Below are 22,790 nucleotides of genomic sequence, written 5' to 3'. Positions count from 1 at the left end.
AGCCTGGATTTTTAGATTGGCTTGCTAAATGTTTTGGTTTACCTGTAGTCTGTGTTGTAGACTGGCTCAACAAATGTTTTGGTTTACCTTTAGCCTGGGTTTTAGATTGGCTCGCTAAATGTTTTGGTTTTACCTTTAGCCTGGGTTATAGACTGGCTTGCTAAATGTTTTGGTTTTAACTTTAGCCTAGGTTTTAGACCGGCTCGCTAAATGTTTTGGTTAACCTTTAGCATGGATTTTAGATTGGCTTGCTAAATGTTTTGGTTTTACCTTTAGCATGGGTTTTAGATTGGCTTGCTAAATGTTTTGGTTTTACCTTTAGCCTGGGTTTTAGACTGGCTTGCTAAATGTTTTGGTTTTAACTTTAGCCTAGGTTTTAGACCGGCTCGCTAAATGTTTTGGTTTACCTTTAGCCTGGGTTTTAGACCGGCTCGCTAAATGTTTTGGTTAACCTTTAGCATGGATTTTAGACTGGCTTGCTAAATGTTTTGGTTTACCTTTAGCCTGGGTCTTAGACTGGCTCGCTAAATGTTTTGGTTTTACCTTTAGCCTGGGTGTTAGACTGGCTTGCTAAATGTTTTGGTTTTTACCTTTAACCTGGGTTTTATATTGGCTTGCTAAATGTTTTAGTTTTACCTTTAGCCTGGGTTTTAGATTGGCTTGCTAAATGTTTTGGTTTTACCTTTAGCATGGGTTTTAGACTGGCTTGCTAAATGTTTTGGTTTTACCTTCAGCCTGGGTTTTAGATTGGCTTGCTAAATGTTTTGGTTTTACCTTTAGCCTGGGTTTTAGATTAGCTTCCTAAATGTTTTGGTTTTACCTTTAGCATGGGTTTTAGACTGGCTTGCTAAATGTTTTGGTTTTACCTTTAGCATGGGTTTTAGACTGGCTCGCCTGGGTTTTAAAAATGTTTTGGTTTTACCTTTAGCCTGGGTTATAGACCGGCTCGCTAAATGTTTTGGTTTATCTTTAGCCTGGGTTTTAGACCGGCTCGCTAAATGTTTTGGTTTATCTTTAGCCTGGGTTTTAGACCGGCTCGCTAAATGTTTAGGTTAACCTTTAGCATGGATTTTAGACTGGCTTGCTAAATGTTTTGTTTTACCTTTAGCCTGGGTCTTAGACTGGCTCGCTAAATGTTTTGGTTTTACCTTTAGCCTGGGTTTTAGATTGGCTTGCTAAATATTTTGGTTTTACCTTTAGCATGGGTTTTAGATTGGCTTGCTAAATGTTTTGGTTTTACCTTTAGCATGGGTTTTAGATTGGCTTGCTAAATGTTTTGGTTTTACCTTTAGCCTGGGTTTTAGACTGGCTTGCTAAATGTTTTGGTTTTAACTTTAGCCTAGGTTTTAGACCGGCTCGCTAAATGTTTTGGTTTACCTTTAGCCTGGGTTTTAGACTGGCTCCTTTAGCATGGAAATGTTTTGTTTTGTTTTACCTTTAGCCTGGGTCTTAGACTGGCTCGCTAAATGTTTTGGTTTTACCTTTAGCCTGGGTTTTAGATTGGCTTGCTAAATATTTTGGTTTTACCTTTAGCATGGGTTTTAGATTGGCTTGCTAAATGTTTTGGTTTTACCTTTAGCCTGGGTTTTAGATTGGCTTGCTAAATGTTTTGGTTTTACCTTTAGCCTGGGTTTTAGACTGGCTTGCTAAATGTTTTGGTTTTACCTTTAGCCTGGGTTTTAGATTGGCTTGCTAAATGTTTTGGTTTTACCTTTAGCCTGGGTTTAGACTGGCTCGCTAAATGTTTAGGTTTTACCTTTAGCCTGGGTTTTAGATTGGCTTGCTAAATATTTTGGTTTTACCTTTAGCATGGGTTTTAGACTGGCTCGCTAAATGTTTTGGTTTTACCTTCAGCATGGGTTTTAGACTGGCTTGCTAAATATTTTGGTTTTACCTTTAGCATGGGTTTTAGATTGGCTTGCTAAATGTTTTGGTTTTACCTTTAGCGTGGGTTTTAGACTGGCTTGCTAAATGTTTTGATTTTACCTTCAGCCTGGGTTTTAGATTGGCTCGCTAAATGTTTTGGTTTTACCTTTAGCCTGGGTTTTAGATTGGCTTGCTAAATGTTTTGGTTTTACCTTTAGCCTGGGTTTTAGATTGGCTTGCTAAATGTTTTGATTTTACCTTTAGCCTGGGTGTTAGACTGGCTTGCTAAATGTTTTGGTTTTACCTTTAGCCTGGGTTTTAGATTTTCGCTAAATGTTTTGGTTTTACCTTTAGCCTGGATTTTAGATTGGCTTGCTAAATGTTTTGGTTTTACCTTTAGCCTGGGTTTTAGATTGGCTTGCTAAATGTTTTGGTTTTACCTTTAGCCTGGGTTTTAGCTTGCTAAATGTTTTGGTTTTACCTTTAGCCTGGGTGTTAGACTGGCTTGCTAAATGTTTTGGTTTTAACTTTAGCCTGGGTTTTAGATTGGCTTGCTAAATGTTTTGGTTTTACCTTTAGCCTGGGTTTTAGACTGGCTTGCTAAATGTTTTGGTTTTACCTTTAGCATGGGTTTTAGACTGGCTTGCTAAATGTTTTGGTTTTACCTTCAGCCTTTTTAGATTGGTTTAAATGTTTTGGTTTTACCTTTAGCCTGGGTTTTAGATTGGCTTGCTAAATGTTTTGGTTTTACCTTTAGTATGGGTTTTAGACTGGCTTGCTAAATGTTTTGGTTTTACCTTTAGCATGGGTTTTAGACTGGCTTGCTAAATGTTTTGGTTTTACCTTTAGCATGGGTTTTAGATTGGCTTGTTAAATGTTTTGGTTTTACCTTTAGCATGGGTTTTAGACTGGCTTGCTAAATGTTTTGGTTTTACCTTTAGCCTGGGTGTTAGACTGGCTTGCTAAATGTTTTGGTTTTACCTTTAGCCTGGGTTTTAGATTGGCTTGCTAAATGTTTTGGTTTACCTTTAGCCTGGGTTTTAGATTGGCTTGCTAAATGTTTTGGTTTTACCTTTAGCCTGGGTTTTAGATTGGCTGGGTTTTAATTTTAGCCTGGGTTTTAGATTGGCTAAATGTTTTGGTTTTACCTTTAGCATGGGTTTTAGATTGGCTTGCTAAATGTTTTGGTTTTACCTTTAGCCTGGGTTTTAGACTGGCTTGCTAAATGTTTTGGTTTTACCTTTAGCCTTGGTTTTAGATTGGCTTGCTAAATGTAAATGTTTTGGTTTAAATGTTTTGGTTTTACTTTAGCCTGGGTTTTAGACTGGCTTGCTAAATGTTTTGGTTTTACCTTTAGCCTGGGTTTTAAAAATGTTTTGGTTTTACCTTTAGCCTGGGTTTTAGATTGGCTTGCTAAATGTTTTGGTTTTACCTTTAGCCTGGGTTTTAGACTGGCTTGCTAAATGTTTTGGTTTTACCTTTAGCCTGGGTTTTAGCTTTAGCATGGGTTTTAGATTGGCTTGCTAAATGTTTTGGTTTTACCTTTAGCCTGGGTTTTAGACTGGCTTGCTAAATGTTTTGGTTTTACCTTTAGCCTGGGTTTTAGACTGGCTTGCTAAATGTTTTGGTTTTACCTTTAGCCTGGGTTTTAGATTGGCTTGCTAAATGTTTTGGTTTTACCTTTAGCCTGGGTTTTAGACTGGCTCGCTAAATGTTTTGGTTTTACCTTTAGCCTGGGTTTTAGACTGGCTTGCTAAATGTTTTGGTTTTACCTTTAGCCTGGGTTTTAGACTGGCTTGCTAAATGTTTTGGTTTTACCTTTAGCCTGGGTTTTAGACTGGCTTGCTAAATGTTTTGGTTTTACCTTTAACCTGGGTTTTAGATTGGCTTGCTAAATGTTTTGGTTTTACCTTTAGCCTGGGTTTTAGATTGGCTTGCTAAATGTTTTGGTTTTACCTTTAGCATGTTTTGGTTTTAGGGCTTGCTAAATGTTTTGGTTTTACCTTTAGCATGGGTTTTAGACTGGCTTGCTAAATGTTTTGGTTTTACCTTTAGCATGGGTTTTAGATTGGCTTGTTAAATGTTTTGGTTTTACCTTCAGCCTGGGTTTTAGACTGGCTTGCTAAATGTTTTGGTTTTAGCTTCAGCCTGGGTTTTAGATTGGCTTGATAAATGTTTTGGTTTTACCTTTAGCCTGGGTTTTAGATTGGCTTGCTAAATGTTTTGGTTTTATCTTTAGCCTGGGTTTTAGACCGGCTCGCTAAATGTTTTGGTTTTACCTTTAGCCTGGGTTTTAGACTGGCTTGCTAAATGTTTTGGTTTTACCTTTAAGCCTGGGTTTTAGATTGGCTTGCTAAATGTTTTGGTTTTACCTTTAGCCTGGGTTTTAGACTGGCTCGCTAAATGTTTTGTTTTACCTTTAGCCTGGGTTTTAGACTGGCTCGCTAAATGTTTTGGTTTTACCTTTAGCCTGGGTTTTAGATTGGCTTGCTAAATGTTTTGGTTTTACCTTTAGCCTGGGTTTTAGATTGGCTTGCTAAATGTTTTGGTTTTACCTTTTGCCTGGGTTTTAGATTGGCTCGCTAAATGTTTTGGTTTTACATTTAGCATGGGTTTTAGACTGGCTTGCTAAATGTTTTGGTTTTACCTTTAGCATGGGTTTTAGACTGGCTTGCTAAATGTTTTGGTTTTACCTTTAGCATGGGTTTTAGACTGGCTTGCTAAATATTTTGGTTTTACCTTTAGCATGGGTTTTAGATTGGCTTGCTAAATGTTTTGGTTTTACCTTTAGCCTAGGGTTTAGATTGGCTTGCTAAATGTTTTGGTTTTACCTTAAGCCTGGGTTTTAGATTGGCTTGCTAAATGTTTTGGTTTTACCTTTAGCCTGGGTTTTAGACTGGCTTGCTAAATGTTTTGGTTTTACCTTTAAGCCTGGGTTTTAGATTGGCTTGCTAAATGTTTTGGTCTTACCTTTAGCCTGGGTTTTAGACTGGCTTGCTAAATGTTTTGGTTTACCTTTAACCTGGGGTTTTGATTGGTTTGCTGAGTATTTTGGTTTACATTTAGCCTGGGTTTGAGACTGGCTTGCTAAATGTTTTGGTTTTACCTTTAAGCCTGGGTTTTAGATTGGCTTGCTAAATGTTTTGGTTTTACCTTTAGCCTGGGTTTTAGACTGGCTTGCTAAATGTTTTGTTTTACCTTTAGCCTGGGGTTTAGACTGGCTCGCTAAATGTTTTGGTTTTACCTTTAGCCTGGGTTTTAGATTGGCTTGCTAAATGTTTTGGTTTTACCTTTAGCCTGGGTTTTAGATTGGCTTGCTAAATGTTTTGGTTTTACCTTTTGCCTGGGTTTTAGATTGGCTCGCTAAATGTTTTGGTTTTACATTTAGCATGGGTTTTAGACTAGCTTGCTAAATGTTTTGGTTTTACCTTTAGCATGGGTTTTAGACTGGCTTGCTAAATGTTTTGGTTTTACCTTTAGCCTGGGTTTTAGATTGGCTTGCTAAATGTTTTGGTTTTACCTTTAGCCTGGGTTTTAGACTGGCTTGCTAAATGTTTTGGTTTTACCTTTAAGCCTGGGTTTTAGATTGGCTTGCTAAATGTTTTGGTTTTACCTTTAGCATGGGTTTTAGACTGGCTTGCTAAATATTTTGGTTTTACCTTTAGCATGGGTTTTAGATTGGCTTGCTAAATGTTTTGGTTTTACCTTTAGCCTGGGTTTTAGATTGGCTTGCTAAATGTTTTGGTTTTACCTTTAGCCTGGGTTTTAGACTGGCTTGCTAAATGTTTTGGTTTTACCTTTAAGCCTGGGTTTTAGATTGGCTTGCTAAATGTTTTGGTCTTACCTTTAGCCTGGGTTTTAGACTGGCTTGCTAAATGTTTTGGTTTACCTTTAACCTGGGGTTTTGATTGGTTTGCTGAGTATTTTGGTTTACATTTAGCCTGGGTTTGAGACTGGCTTGCTAACGTTTTGTTTTGAGGAGGAGGAGCAGGAGGAAGGTGTCAAGGTGATAGAAAGTGTCTCTGACGTCAACCTGAGTGTAGAGATGTGCTGCAACATCAATGAGCACAGCATGGAGCCCTGAATTGATGTGACACACTTGAGTCAGACCATCACTCACTGTGTTCAGTGTTGTAACAGATGGGGTTTTGTAATATGTTATGTTTTTCGGTCAATGTGGGCAGATATAGAAAAAGCAACACTTTGTGCAAGTAAATAAAATAGCAGCAAGTGGCTGATTGTAAATATATAAACAATGGTCAGTTGACTTGTAATTTGAATATGTTTCTGTTTATATATACTCCATGGAACCCCTGGCCCAAGCAATTCATGAATCGAAGGAAATAACACACATTTCCTGAGAATCTACTTAATCTCATTATTTGTACACAGACAATATTTTGCTATATCTAGACAAAGTATCTCAATAGCTTCCAAACACATTAAGGATCATAGATACCTAACTTTTAAAATGGATTCAACCAAATCAGCCCTATGCCTCTCAAGACCCTGATGGAGGACTCCATCTCTACTTATGGAATCCCAATCGTTTCCCATTTTAAATATTTGGGAGTAGATATATTTCCTTCCTTAGATAAAACCATTGGCAGAAACTTTAACCGAACGCTCAAATCAATTCAATCTGACCTCAGTAGATGGAATAATATCCCAGTTGCATTAATTAGAAGAATATCTGTTGTCAAAATGTATATATTGCCATGGCTTAATTTCTGTAGTTCAATGCTTCCCATGGTTCCCCCTTCTGGCTACTGGGATAAAATGTATCGTGCGGTTTCACTGTGTATGGCAAGGTAAACGATCCCGGGTTAAAATGAACACACTTACAAAGAGAGATAGAAATAGGAGGACTACCCGTACCAAACTTTAAATTGTATTCCCAGGCACTAGCATTTCACCCCATCCAAAATTGGTTTAGAGACAATTATTCTGGCTGAGGGAAATGTAGTGTCTCCTATTTCCCTGGAACAGGTGGTGGTCTTCACTGATATTATTGCTCACACAATTTCTATTTTACATCCACATTACCAGGCAACTCCTTTTTTCTATATTTATGTTTTTGTTTAACCAAAACTCACCGGACAGGTTATTAGGTACACCACCCCGTTCACGAAAATGGATCGCTGCTAAAGACAGTGAGTCACATGGCCGTGGCTTGCTATATAAGGCATCGTGGCATTCACCTACTGTTGGATTGAACGTTAGAATGGGCAAAACAAGTGACCTAAGTGACTTTGAGCGTAGTATAATCGTCAGTGCCAGGCATGCCGGATCCAATATCTCAGAAACGGCTCCCCTCCTGGGCTTTTCACGCACAACAGTATCGACAGTTTACTGAGAATGGTGTGAAAAAAACATCCAGTCAGCAGCAGTCCTGTGGTTGAAGGAAAATGGCAAGAATCGTACCAGCTAACATGTGGGCCACAAACAGACAAATAACGGTACAGTATAACAGTGGTGTGCAGAATGGCATCTCGGAACGCAAAATCCTTGTCCTTGTCACGGATGGGCTATTTCAGCAGAAGACCACACCGGGTTCCACTCCTATAAGCTACAAACAAGAAATGGCTCCAATGAGCACATGATCACCAACACTGGACAATTGAAGAGTGTAAAAACATCACCTGGTCCGACATATCCCGGTTCCTGTTGCGTCATGCTGATGGCATAGTCGGGATTCGGCGTAAAGCCCATGGAATCATCCTGCCTGGTAGGTGGTGATGTACTGGTGTGGGGAATGTTTTCATGGCACACATTAGGTCCCTTAATACCAATTGAGAAAATAAAGTTTCAGACTTGTAGCATCCATTCCCAAAGAATTCAGGATGTTCTGGAGGCAAAAGAGAAGTCCTAATAAACTGGCAGATGAGCGTATATAGTAGTATATAGTAGTGTAGGCAGTAGCGATTTTGGCATGTAAATCTTGGTGTGGAAAAATATGCCAGCAAAGCCCCTACACAACGCAACACTAAACAATGCATTAATTGCACTAAAACTGTGACAAACGGTGCCCAGAAACTGTTTGGGCCTACATAAAGCTGTCCCAACAGCAGAGCTTTCTTTTCAGCACCATGGAGTGAATCCTTACCACCGTTACACCTGGATATCAGCAGAGCCTTGTCTTTTTCAGTAGTCCTCTACCCAAATAGAATGGCGCCAACAGAGACGGTCGCCTCACTTTGCGTTTTTAGGAAACTATGCAGTATTTAGTTTTTTTAATGTATTATGTCTTACATTGCTACCCCAGGAAATCTTAAGTCTTATTACATACAGCTGGGAAGAACTATTGTATTTAAGAGCAATGTCAACTTACCAACATTACGACCAGGAATACGACTTTCCTAAGCGGATCCTATGTTTGAACCACCACCCAGGACAATGGATCGGATCCCAGTAGGCAACCCAAAACAACGGCACCGCAGAAGGGGCAGCCATCTCCTCCAGAGCCATCATCCGTACACCATTTAAACGTGTTAACCCTCGCAAGGCTGCCAGCGCAGACGGCATCCCTAGCCGAGTCTTCAGATCATACACAGACCAGCTGGCTGGTGTGTTTACGGACATATTTAATCAATCCCTATCCCAGTCTGCTGTTCCCCCATGCTTCAAGAGGGCCACCATTGTTCCTGTTCCTAAGAAAGCTAAGATAACTGAGCTAAACGACTATCGCCCCGTAGCACTCACTTCCGTCATCCTGAAGTGCTTTGAGAGACTAGTCAAGGATCATATCACCTCCACCCTACCTGACACACTAGACCCACTCCAATTTTCTTACCGCCCAAAAGGTCCACAGACGATGCAATCTCAACCACACTGCACACTGCCCTAACCCATCTGGACAAGAGGAATACCAATGTGAGAATGCTGTTCATCGACTACAGCTCGGAATTTAACACCATAGTGCCCTCCAAGCTCGTCATCAAGCTCGAGACCCTGGGTCTCGACCACGCCCTGTGCAACTGGGTACTGGACTTTCTGACGGGCCGCCCCCAGGTGGTGAGGGTAGGAAACAACATCTCTACCCCGCTGATCGCCAACACTGGGGCCCCACAAGAGTGCTTTCTCAGCCCTCTCCTGTACTCCCTGTTCACCCACGACTGCATGGCCATGCTCGCCTCCAACTCAATCATCTAGTTTGCAGACGACATTTACATTACATTTTACATTTAAGTCATTTAGCAGACACTCTTATCCAGAGCGACTTACAAATTGGTGCATTCACCTTATGACATCCAGTGGAACAGTCACTTTACAATAGTGCATCTAAATCTTAAAGGGGGGGGGTGAGAGGTATTACTTATCCTATCCTAGGTATTCCTTAAAGAGGTGGGGTTTCAGGTGTCTCCGGAAGGTGGTGATTGACTCCGCTGTCCGGCGTCGTGAGGGAGTTTGTTCCACCATTGGGGGGCCAGAGCAGCGAACAGTTTTGACTGGGTAGGCTTGATTACCAACAACGACGAGACAGCCTACAGGGAGGGGCAGCAATGGAGAAGGTGGAAAGTTTTAAGTTCCTCTGTGTACACATCACGGTCAAACTGAAATGGTCCATCCACACAGACAGCGTGGTGAAGAAGGTGCAACAGCTCCTCTTCAACCTCAAACTCTGAAGAAATTTGGCTTGTCACCGAAAACACTCACAAACTTTGCCGTACCGCCTGGTACGGCAACTGCTCCACCCACTACCGTAAGGCGGGTAGAGGGTAGTGAGGTCTGCACAACGCATCACCGGGGGCAAACTACCTGCCCTCCAGGACACCTACACCACCTGATGTCACAGGAAGGCCAGAAAGATCATCAAGGACATCAACCACCCGAGCCACTGCTTGTTCACACCGCTACCATCCAGAAGGCGAGGTCAGTACAGGTGCATTAAAGCTGGGACCGAGAGACTGAAAAACAGCCATCACTTACATTGAGTGGCTGCTGCCAACATACTGACTCAAATCTCTAGACACTTTAATAATAAAAAATTGGAAGTAATAAATGTATCAATAGTCACTTTAAACAATTACACTTTATATAATGTTTACATACCCTACATTACTCATCTCATATGTCTTATTCATTCCTTTACACTTGTGTATATAAGGTAGTTGTGAAATTGTTAGATTACTTGTTAGATATTACTGCATGGTCGAACTAGAAGCAAAAGCATTTCGCTACACTCGCATTAACATCTGCTAATCATGTGTATGTGACCAATAAAATGTGATTTGGCAGTGAAACAGTTAATTCAGCGTCCTTTACTGACTGCGACATGCATTGTTAAATAAAGGTTAAATAAAAAAAAGTAAAATATAAAAAACAAATGGAATGGCTGACTTGCTGAAACAAATGTGTTATCTACGGACAATTTGAGACATAGAAACTATGGCATAAGGGAACGACGAGCAGATAAAAGGTCATCCGTAATTTTGATTAAGACATTAATGAGCGAGTTAGGACGGATGTAGTCAATATACCTATTTGTTCAGCACTTTTGAAATGTACAGCGACAGAATTCAGAACGAGCCATTTTTAGAGTATTCTCCCTGTACACCAAGTCAGAGCCGTAGGATAAATACAGGGGGCATATAAGCAGACAATGAAAGCTCTTACAATATTCAATGATTATATTTCTCTAAAACAGGCTATAGGTTACATGTGCACCACCAAGTCAGAACAGTAGGCTAAGTTAAGAGGGGGAAAGGGAACAAACTATTAGGGTGAGGCACATGGGCTACTAACAGCTTACTACACAACCTACACTTAGTATTACTTTCTAAGCTACAGTATACATATCTCCCTGGCATATTACACCATTATGCATCAGCCTACAAGACATTTTTGGACTCACCTTGTTGTTCTGTGCTCACTTGAACAGGCACACTTCATGTGGGCACATTTTGTCATCAAAGCCTGGCGTTCCCTGGATTTATGGTGCTTTCAAGACAACTGGGAGCTTGGAAATGAGACCCTTAAACCCAGACTTGGACCACACACCCACTCCACTGAATAACAGGCTAGGGATTGCTTTGGAAAGCTTGCAGTTAGCCACTGATTCCTTCCAAACCACTAATTTTGAATTTGCGATTTCCAACTTGTTGTGTAATGTTTATGTCCAATGGCCAATGAGCACCAATACATTGTATCTATAATTTATCTTCATATGACAGCGATTGAAAAGGATTTGCCAGTAGATTGTCAACTTGATTCATGACGATGACTGCTTGTCTAGCTTGCTAGCTAAGATTTTTGAAAGTATCATGTTGACATGATCAGTCCACTTAAAGCTATGTAGATATAACATGATTTGACGTCATTTTATGACCTTGAGCCTTCTTGAATGAGCACTCCTAATGTAAATCTATTTTCGAGCTCTCCACATAGATTTTGCAGTGAAATAGTGTCCCGATGAGTGACAGGGTTTTCCTTCACTCTGCGGTCCAACTCATCCCAAACCATCTCAATTGGGTTGAGGTCGGGTAATTGTGGAGGCCACATCATCTGATGCAGCACTCCATCACTCTCCTTCTAGGTCAGATAGCCCTTACGCAGCCTGGATGTGTGTTGGGTCATTGTCCTGTTAAAAAACAAATGATAGTCCCACTAAGCGCAAACCAGATAGGATGGCGTATCGCTGCAGAATGCTGTGGTAGACATGCCGGTTTAGTGTGCCTTGAACTCTAAATAAATAATTGACGCTGTCACCAGCAAAGCACCCCTACACAATCACACCTCCTCCTTCACACTTCACAGTGGAGACTACACATCCGGAGATCATCCATTCACCTACTCTGCGTCTCACAAAGACACAGTGGTTAGAAACAAAAATCTCAAATTTGGACTCATCAGACCAAAGGACAGATTTCCACCGGTCTTATGTCCATTGCTCGTGTTTTTTGGCCCAAGCAAGTCTCTTCTTATTATTGGTGTCCTTTAGTAGTGGTTTCATTGCAGAAATTCGACCCTGAAGGCCTTATTCATGCAGTCTCCTCTGAACAGTTGATGTTGAGATGTGTCTATTAATTGCACTCTGTGAAGCATTCATTTGGGCTGCAATCTGAGATGCAGTCAACTATAATTAACTATCCTCTGCAGCAGAGGTATCTTTTTGTGTTTCTTTCCTGTGGCAGTCCTCATGAGAGCCAGTTTCATCATTGTGCTTGATGGTTTTGCGACTGCACTTGAAGAAACTTTCAAAGTTTTGAACATTTTCCTGATTGACTGACCTTCATGACTTAAAGTAATTCTCTTGACTGTCATTTCTCTTTGCTCATTTGAGCTGTTCTTGCCATAATATGGACTTGGTCTTTTACCAAATATGGCTATCTTCTGTATACCACCCCTACCTTGTCACAACTCAACTGATTGGCTCAAATGCATGAAGAAGGAAATAAATTCCACAAATGAACTTTAACCAGGCACACCTGTTAATTGAAATCCATTTCAGGTGACTACCTCATGTAGCTGGTTGAGAGAATGCCAAGAGTGTGAGTGGCTACTTTGAAGAATCTAAAAACTAAAATATATTTTCAAATAAATCTAATTGTATTAGTCACATGCTCCGAATACAACCTTACGGTGAAATGCTTACTTACGAGCCCCTAACCAACACTGCAATATTTAAAAAAATATGGATAATAATAAAAGATAAAAGTAACAAGTAATTAAAGATCAGCAGTAAAATAATAATAGCGAGACCATATACAGGGGGGGTACCAATACAGAGTCAATGTGTGGGGGGCACCGGTTAGTTGAGGTAGTATGTACATGTAGGTAGAGTTATTAAAGTGACTATGCAGAGATGACAACAGAGAGTAGCAGTGGTGTAAATAGGGGGTCGGTGGGGGGGGGGGGCCTAGACTTGGCACTCTGGTACCGCTTGCCATGCGGTAGCAGATAGAACAGTCTATGACTAGGGTGGCTGGAGTCTTTGACAATTTTTAGGGCCTTCCTCTGACACCGCTGGTATAGAGGTTGTGGATGGCAGGAAGCTTGGCGCCAATGTCCGTTCGTACTACCCCCTGTAGTGCCTTGCAGTCAGAGACCGAGCAGTTGCCATACCAGGTATTGATGCAACCAGTCAGGATGCTCTCGATAGTACAGCTGTAGAACATTTTGAGGAACCATGCCAAATCTCCTGAGGTGGAATATGTTTTGTCCTGCCCTTTTCAAGACTGTCTTGGTGTGCTTGGACCATGTTAGTTTATTAGTAACGTGGACACCAAGGAACTTGAAGCTCTCAACCTGCTCCGCTGCAGCCCTGTCGATGAGAATGGGGGCGTGCTCGGTCCTCCTTTTCCTGTAGTCCACAATCATCTCCTTTGTCTTGATCACATTGAGAGAGAGGTTGTTGTCCTGGCACCACATGGCCAGGTCTCTGACCTCCTCCTTATAGGCTGACTTGTCTCGTCGCAAATTTAATGACACTGTTGGAGTCGTGCATGGCCGGCAGTCATGAGTGAACAGGGAGTACAAGAGGGGAATGAGCACGCACCCATGAGGGGTCTCTGTGTTGAGGATCAGTGTGGCGGATGTGTTGTTACCTACCCTTACCACCTGGGGGCAGCCCATCAGGAAGTCCAGGATCCAGTTGCAGAGGGAGGTGTTAAATCCCAGGGTCCGTAGCTTATTGATGAGCTTTGAGGGCACTATGGTGTTGAAAGCTGAGCTCTAGTCAATGAATAGCATTCTCACATTGGTGTAGCTTTTGTCCAGGTGGGAAAGGGCAGCGTGAAGTGCAGTATAGATTGAATCCTCTGTGGATCTGTTAGGGCGGTATGCAAATTGGAGTGGGTCTAGGGTTTCTGGGATGATGGTGTTGATGTGAGCCATGACCAGTCTTTCAAAGCACTTCATGGCTACAGACGTTAGTGCTACGGGTAGGTAGTCATTTAAGCAGGTTACCTTAGTGTTCTTGGGCACAGGGACTTTGGTCGTCTCCTTAAAACATGTTGGTATTACAGACTTGGACAGAGAGAGGTTGAAAATGTGAAGACACATGCCAGTTGGTCAGCGCATGCTCACTGTACACCTCCTGGTAAACTGTCTGGCCCTGCGGCCTTGTGAATGTTGACCAGTTTAAAGGTCTTACTCACATCGGCTGCGGAGAGCGTGATCACACAGTCTTCTGGAACAGCTGGTGCTCTCATGCATGTTTCAGTGTTTTTGCCTCGAAGCCAGCATAGAAGTAGTTTTGCTCATCTGGTAGGCTTGTGTCACTTGAAAGCGGTAGCACTAGCCTTTAGCTGAGTGGGGTTGCTGCCTGTATTCCATGGCTTCTGGTTGGGCTTTGTATGTATGGTCACTGTGGGGATGACGTCATCGATGCACTTATTGATGAAGCCAATGACTGATGTGGTGTACTCCTCAATGCCATCGGAGAAATCCCAGAACATTATTCCAGTCTGTGCTGCAAAACAGTCCTGTAGCTTAGCATCTGCTTCCTCTGACCAATTTTTTATTGCTGTAGTCACTGTTGCTTCCTGCTTGCATTTTAGCTAGTAAGCAGGAATCAGGAGGATAAAATTATGGTCAGATTTGCCAAATGGAGGGTGAGGGAGAGCTTTGTATGCGGTGTGTGGAGTATAGGTGGTCCAGAGTTTTTTCCCTCTGGTTGCATATTTCAAATGCTGATAGAAATTTGGTCAAACTGATTTAAGTTTCCCTGCGTTAAAGTCCCAAGCTCCTAAGAGTGCCTCCTCTGTGTGAGCGTTTTCTTGTTTGCTTATGATGGAATACAGCTCATTCAGTGCTGTCTTAGTGCCAGCCTCTGACTGTGGTGATATGTAAACAGCTACAAAGAATACAGGTGAAAACTCTCTCGGTAGGTAGTGTGGTCTACAGCTTATCATGAGAAACTCTACCTCAGGCGATCAATAGCTCACGACTTCCTTGGATATCATGCACCAGATGTTGTTTACAAAAATACCAAGACCGCCCCCCTTGTCTTGCCAGACGCCGCTGTTCTTCTACTCGTATAACCAGCCAGCTATATGTTGATATTGTCGTCGTTCAGACACGACTCCGAGAAGCTTAAGATGTTACAGTTTTTAATGTCCCATTGGTAGTTTAATATTCCGCGTAACTCATCGATTTTATTCTCCAAAGATTGCATGTTTGCTAGCAGAATAGAGGGAAGTGGGGGTTTAATCGATCGCCTATGAATTCTCAGAAGGCAACCCGACCTTCAGCCCCTCTTTCTCAACCTCCTCTTCACGCAGGTCACAGGGATCGGGGCCTGTTCCCGAGGTATATCATTCGCGTCGAGTCATGGTATGAAAAAAAGGATTCTGCTAGTCCGTGGTGAGTAATCGCAGTCCTGATGTCTAGAACTTAATTTCGGTCATAAGAGACGGTAGCGGCAACATTATGTACAAAATAAGTAAAAAATAAGTTGCAAATAAATTAACAAAAAAAAAACACAATCCCTTACCTACCCTTACCAATAATTACTTTTTTTTTATTTGTTTAACACTTTTCTTCGATACTACATGATTCCATATGTGTTATTTCATAATTTTGATGTCTTCACCATTATTCTACAATGTAGAAAATAGTCTAAATAAAGAAAAGCCTTGAATGAGTAGGTGTGTCCAAACTAGTGACTGGTATTGTATATATATACACACACTACCGTTCAAAAGTTCGGGGTCACTTAGAAATGTCCTTGTTTTTGAAAGAAAAGCTATTTTTTGCCCATTAAAATAACATCAAATTGATCAGAAATATAATGTAGACATTGTTAATGTTGTAAATTACTATTGTAGCTGTAAATGGCTGAGTTTTAATGGAATATCTACGTAGGCGTACAGAGGCCCATTATCAGCAACCATCACTCCTGTGTTCCAATGGCATGTTGTGTTAGCTTAGGCTAATTGATCATTAAAAAATATTTTTGCAATTATGTTAGCACAGCTGAAAACTGTTGTCCTGATTAAAGAAGCAATAAAACTGACTCGTTTAGACTAGTTGAGTATCTGGAGCATCAGCATTTGTGGGTTTGATTACAGGCTCAAAATGGCCAGAAACAAATAACTTTCTTCTGAAACTTGTTTGTCTATTCTTGTTCTGAGAAATGGAGGCTATTCCATGTGAGAAATTGCCAAGAAACTGAAGATCTCGTACAATGCTGTGTACTACTCCCTTCACAGAACAGCGTAAACTGGCTCTAACCAGAATAGAAAGAGGAGTGGGCGGTGCACAACTGAGCAAGAGGGCAAGTACATTAGAGTGTCTAGTTTGAGAAACAGACGCCTCACAAGTCCTCAACTGGCAGCTTGTTTAAATAGTACCCGTAAAACACCCGTCTCAATGTCAACAGTGAAGAGGCAACTCCAGAATGCTGGCCTTCTAGGCAGAGTTCCTCTGTTCAGTGTCTGTGTTTTTTTGCTCATCTTAATCTTCTATTTATATTGGCCAGTCTGAGATATGGCTTTGCAACTCTGCCTAGAAGGCCAGTATCCCGGGGTCGCCTCTACACTGTTGATGTTGAGACTGGTTGTTTGCAGGTACTATTTAATGAAGCTGCCAGCTGAGGAATTGTGAGGCATCTGGTTAGTAATTGTTTAGTAATTACTTGCTACCAACCTTGCCAGCAGGCATGCCAGCTAAGCTAGTTAGCCAGGCTAGGTACTCTAATTTGACAGCCTCAAATAGCTTCTTGGTAGTAAGTTATGAAGTTGGGAGATTAGGAACCTATCTGGGCTAGCTAAAGCCAACTTCATAAAATTGCTAGGTGGATAGTAATATTACAGAGAAGCAACAACAAAAATATTTTTAATAAACAGGACAGATCTGAGGGGGCGTGACGCATCTGCCCACCTCCCCCAACACACATCTTTGGAGAGCTTCTGAAACACATGGCTTCTAAAACACAAACAAAAGGTGCTGATTGCGCTATTAGTAAAATAACCATTGCCTCTTGTGATTACTGTGAAACACTCTTGGACAGCCACACTGATGAGGGGGCTTCAGTCAGTCAGGCAGTCAGATAAACAGCAGTTGAATGGTGCCCACCCACACCACTCTGCTCTACTAGCTGAATGGCTACACATTAAGGGAGGAGGCATGGCCAGGGTTGGGTATGTTACTTTCTAAATGTAATCCGTTACAATTACCAGTTACCTGTCCAAAACTGTCATGAGTAACATAACTTTTGGATTTCCCAAACTCAGTAACGTAATCTGATTACATTCAGTTACTTTTAAATGACTTTCCCCTTAAGCCAGTACATGTCCAGGCCTGTCTGAAGTTTGCTAGAGAGCATTTGGATGATCCAGAAGAAGATTGGGAGAATGTCATATGGTCAGATGAAACTAAAATATAACTTTTTGGTAAAAACTCAACTCGTCGTGTTTGGAGGACAAAGAATGCTGAGTTGCATCCAAAGAACACCATACCTACTGTGAAGCATGGGGGTGGAAACATCATGCTCTGGGGCTGTTTTTCTGCAAAGGGACCAGGACAACTGATCCGTGTAAAGGAAAGAATGAATGGGGCGGTGTGTTTGATCCCAAACACACCGCCTGGGCAACGAAGGAGTGGCTTCATAAGAAGCATTTCAAGGTCCTGGAGGGACCTAGCCAGTCTCCAGATCTCAACCCCATAGAAAATCTTTGGAGGGAGTTGAAAGTCCGTGTTGCCCAGCAACAGCCCCAAAACATCACTGCTCTAGAGGAGATCTGCATGCAGGAATGGGCCAAAATACCAGCAATAGTGTGTGAAAACCTTGTGAAACATTGCCAACAAAGGGTATATAACAAAGTATTGAGATAAACTTTTGTTATTGACCAAATACTTATTTTCCACCATCATTTGCAAATATATTCATTAAAAATCCTACAATGTGATTTTCTGGATTTTTTTTCTTCTCATTTTTCTGTCATAGTTGAAGTGTACCTATGATGAAAATTACAGGCCTCTCATCTTTTTAAGTGGGAGAACTTGCACAATTGGTGGCTGACTAAATACTTTTTTGCCCCACTGTATATGTATAATTTATAAATCCAAAAATGGATGTAGCAACTACAGATTTCCCCTTTAAGTCTATCATAAGTGTGCGAGTTTGAGCATGTGTCCATTAAGCCTATGGATTTTTTTTATCAGCATGAATTAGATTGAACACCCCACTTTTATTCCATTGGCTGGGATCCGCACTATGCAGCAGTTGCAAGAGCGCATTTTTCACTGGCTGTCCACTGGTATCAAAAACAATGATTGATAGGCAGCTTAAACTTCTTGAGTTCAACCATTATTGGGTTCAAATACACAGTTAGATTTGTGAACAGCCATCAACAACAACCACAATCCGTAAGGAGCAGATAGCTAAATGAAAGAGCAGCAGTGTGATTCACATCAATGTGCTATGTAGACAGCAATGATAAGTGATATCCGTATCGCCGTAGACTACACCACTGCTGTCATCCTGACCTCCAAGCGTTTATTCAAATGGGATAATCTTTGGATGCCGACAGCAGTCGCACCATTGGAAGACATATCTTGGACTGAAGCTTGCTCTTTTCCCACGATCCATCAAACACATTGGTGTCATCTAAGTGGTCTATGGCTTGTGGTCAGACTCGCTCAGGTGTTATAAATTTAAAGTTGCGCCTTTTTTCAATAGTGATTTGAATGTCATTGAGAAAACAGAGAAGTGTCAATGATTTTTTTCTCTCGCTAACATCCTTTCGGAATTTAGTAAAGTAAGTAATCCTCGAAGTAATCATCTAGTTTTTCAAAAGTATCTGTACTCTGATTAAAATATTTTTTGCTTGTAACATAGTTACCGTTTTTTTGTAATCCCTTACATGTAATCCATTACTCCCCATCCCTAGACATGGCTTTACATTGCGTGACTCTTTGGGCAGTCTTGATTTGATCACATTAACATAAATAAACAAATCCTCTTACAATCAGTACCTCAATGGGGTTGCGGTCAACCAGAGCCAAGCCAACACACTGCAGGGTCTGCATGGCTATATTCATCATCACAAAATGCCACCGCTTAATCACTTCCTTTAATCATTCGCTTTATGGATGGACATAACCCAGTGATTAATATTATAATTTATTAACAGTGAAAAAAAATGCTGCATTAAAGTAAATAGTATATGACTTCATAAGTCTATGATTTCACATATTGTATAATTTTATCACCAAAAGTAGCAAACTTTTATAAGACAAAAATGCCCAAACATGACGTTTTGTTCATAGTATGTGCAGTCTCTCCTAAATTCTCTTTCCAAATGGTTGCTTGTCACAAGCACTTAGATCCATGATAACTAAAGGTTTTTGATTGTTATTGTTGTGCAGTGGCTTGCAGCCGATCAATGCTTTCACACCAATGAGTAAGGAACCCCTGTCTGGGCAGAGCTACAGTATGTTGACTACACCTCAGCAGCTCAGCCACAAGGCTCTACCTGGAAGGGATCAATATCTGAACCACAGGACACATTTCACCTGGAGGATGATGGGAGGTCAGATATGATGTTTGGATTCATTCTGAGAGCTGTTGTCTTACTACCTTGTTGCATCCTATATCGGATGGAAAACAGTCAATGTTTACTACTGATATCATAGAGCCAAGGCAAACCATGGAAGACAGTTATGTAATAAACAGACAGACAGAGAGAGAGCGAGGGACAGAGAGAGAGAGAGAGAGAGAGAGCGAGAGACAGAGAGACAGAGAGAGAGAGAGAGACAGAGACAGATGTTGTGAAAGAGAGGGAGAGCTCTGTGGTGAAAGTGGTTTAGTGAAAGTGTTGTATTGTCCATTACATTGTTCATATGGACTGAGTCAGGTCTGCGTCTCTCTTTGTCCCAGGCATGTCAGGCATGGACAACATGGACCGAGGTTTCTTCCGGAAGGTGGATGTGCCAGACCACGCACATTACATCGTGGCCTGCTTTGTCGTGGTGATTGGAGCAGTAGGGGTCGGTGGGAACGCCCTGGTGATGTACGCCTTCTTCAGGTAGGCCCCAGTACCTGAGGGAAGAGGGGAATGAAGGAGGGAAAATCACCTGTTGGAGGGGAGAGGGCAAGTGTTTCTAGCCTGGGTACCAGTCTGTTTCTGCTCTCTTTCAGACTGGCACCCAGGCTGAATTGTTTCCTTTTTTTCTCCTCTAAACCTCTTATTTGATTCACCAAAGTAATAACGAAGTGTTTATTTACAGGATAGATTTGACCATGCATGGTATTTAAAGAGGACATTTGAAGATCTTTGTGGGAACAGGCATGAGAATAAGCATCATCACAGATTTTCACACCCTTTGGTTCTAGCTCTCCGATTTGTCCTCATATGCCTGTTCTTTTTGCCATCCTGTCCGTTTAAATTCCTCAAAACTGTTTGTGTTCAGCTCTTCAGTAAGGGCCCGATTCAGACGTAGGAAATCAATGCATTTTTTTCACATTTTGATTTAAAGCACTTCTCAGTAGTTGGTACTCAGACTTACCTTATACAAGTACGTTATGGGCTGTGCAGGTGTGGCTCCCTTGCATGCACTGAATAAACATAATTCAACTGCTGAAAATCCTCCCATTTGCTGGCCAACAGATTCTCTGGTGGAGTTTTCATTCAATAGGGTCTCCAGTACATTAAACTGCTATGTGTGATCTTGGTTCCATAATGACTCAGATAGACTACATGTCTCAAACATTTACCTAATATTATCCACTATTACTGGCGACTCTGACGAACAACCACACGGACCCCAGCTAGCACAGCGGATGTGTGCCGATTCCGGCTGAGAGTCGGGGCACGCGGCTGAGAGTCAAGGCACGCGGCTGAGAGTCAGACTCGGCAGACGTCATGTGGCCCGAGTCTGGGCCGCCTTCAGCAGTATTGCTTATGGCTAGAATGTGGGATTGAGCTTGGGCCGATTCCGGTGTGAGTTATCTGGCCCAAATGTATTACTTGGGGCTCGGGCCAATGGGTGCTACTCTCTGACATGATTACACGGGCTGCTTTATATAACATTTCATTATTTATTTATTTTCACATATTTTCTGTGATCAAAAAATACAATAAATGTTTAAATTAAATTCTTTAACAGTCCTGTTTAAGTAGTATATTAGTATTTTGATACTTTGTGCAAGGCATTAAAAACTTTGTGGAGGGAGCCTCCCGAGTGACCCAGCGGTCTCAGATACCGCATCACAGTGCAAACTGCGTTGCTATAGATGCTAGTTCGATACTCTTGCCAGCCGCGACCAGGAGACCCATGAGGCGACACACAATTGGCCCAGCGTCGTCCGAGTTAGGGGAGAGTTTGGCCGGCCGGGATGTCCTTGTCCCATCGTGCTGTAGCGACTCCTGTGGCGGGCCAGGTGCATGCACGTTGACACGGTCACCAGGTGTACAGTGTTTCCTCCGACATATTTTTTGGGGGTGGATGGATATAATTTGTATGCATTAAATGTATAATATTAATATTTAAAATGACTAAATCTTGTAATTTTGTATGCATTTATTTAAATTAGCATCGGGCTGCTTCTGGGGGGATGCTGGTGAGATCCCTGGCAAAGTCTGCTACATTCCGGTAGATGGAAACAGCCCGATGTACTTGGGCCGATTCTGGGCAGTCATTCATTTTGATTCTGGGCCCAGTCCGACACCTGATTCCGGGCCAATTAAACTAATTCCACCCTTCGGGAGAGGGCCGCTTCTGGGCTGATTCCTCATTGCTATCTGGGACATGACAGAAGAAAGAAAGTAATCTAATGATATAATGCAAAAACAAATGGCTACAAATTGAAGGACACTAAGACGAAAGGGACCATTATTATGTATGTGGGTATTACTGACAGTGGCTTCCAATAGTGACTAATATTTCACATGAAAAAATAAAAGCCTGGGAATATAATGAAAACATTCTAGACAGTATAAATCAACTCGGTAGGTTTTGTGCTATGGTCAGTGCACACAGATTTCCATAAGATACAGCCTTGGCTTGGGTCTTTGAATTTCACCCCCCACAATTATGAAGCCGTAGGCCTAGAATGAAAAACTATTTATATTCCACTGTGAAAAAGAGGCTGAAATATCTGTCATGCTTACATGCTTTTCATTATGCTGAAATCTGTTTCTAGCATTCATAAGGTAAAATGGATCCAAAACAATTGTCAATTATAGAACAAGTCAAAAGTTTGGACACACCTACTCATTCATGGGTTTTTCTTTATTTTTACTATGTTCTACATTGTTAAATAATAGTGAAGACAACAACACTATGAATTAACACACATGGAATCATGTAGTAATCAAAAATCGAAATATATTTTAGATTTTTGATTCTTAAAGTAGCCACCCTTTGCCTTGATGACAACTTTACACACTTGGAATTCTCTCAACCAGCTTCACCACGAATGCTTGTCCAACACTCTTGAAGGAGTTCCAAAATATACTGAGCACTTGTTGGCTGCTTTTCCTTCACTCTGCGGTCCAACTCATCTCAAACCATCTCAATTGGGTTGAGGTTGGGTGATTTTGGAGGCCAGGTAATCTGATGCAGCACTCCATCACTTTACTTCTTGGCTTCACGGTGAGAACCACACATGCGGAGATCATCCGTTCACCTACTATCTCTCAAAAAGACACGGCGGTTGGAACAAAAAATCTCAAATTTGGACTCAGCAGATCAAAGGACAGATTTCCACTAGTCTAATGTGCGTTGCTCGTGTTTCTTGGCCCAAGCAAATCTCTTCTTCTTGGGTCTTCCTTTCCCGTGGCAGGCCTCATGAGAGACAATTCCATCATAGCGCTTGATGGTTTTGCAACTGCACTTGAAGAAACTTTCAAAATTCTTGACATTTTCAGGATAGACTGACATTCATGTTTTAAAGTAATGATGGACTATCACTTTTCTTTGCTTATTTTAGCTGTTCTTGCCATTATGGACTTGTAAAATACCATCTTCTGTATACC

At 41.5% G+C, this 22,790-nt stretch overlaps 1 protein-coding gene across 1 annotated transcript in view; it reads left to right on the top strand.

The window, feature by feature from the left end:
* The window catches only part of opn4xa (opsin 4xa), an 89,450-nt gene that overhangs the window by 18,716 nt on the left and 47,944 nt on the right, over positions 1-22,790 (top strand). The window contains exon 2 of the mRNA XM_046368157.1: positions 19,691-19,838. Coding sequence (XP_046224113.1) covers positions 19,693-19,838 — 146 coding nt within the window. The 5' untranslated portion in view covers positions 19,691-19,692. The remainder of the gene's footprint in view (positions 1-19,690; positions 19,839-22,790) is intronic.

This window comes from Oncorhynchus gorbuscha, linkage group LG11 (assembly GCF_021184085.1).
Source record: "Oncorhynchus gorbuscha isolate QuinsamMale2020 ecotype Even-year linkage group LG11, OgorEven_v1.0, whole genome shotgun sequence".
Lineage (NCBI taxonomy): Eukaryota > Metazoa > Chordata > Actinopteri > Salmoniformes > Salmonidae > Oncorhynchus > Oncorhynchus gorbuscha.
This window is presented reverse-complemented; position numbering and strand designations above follow the sequence as displayed.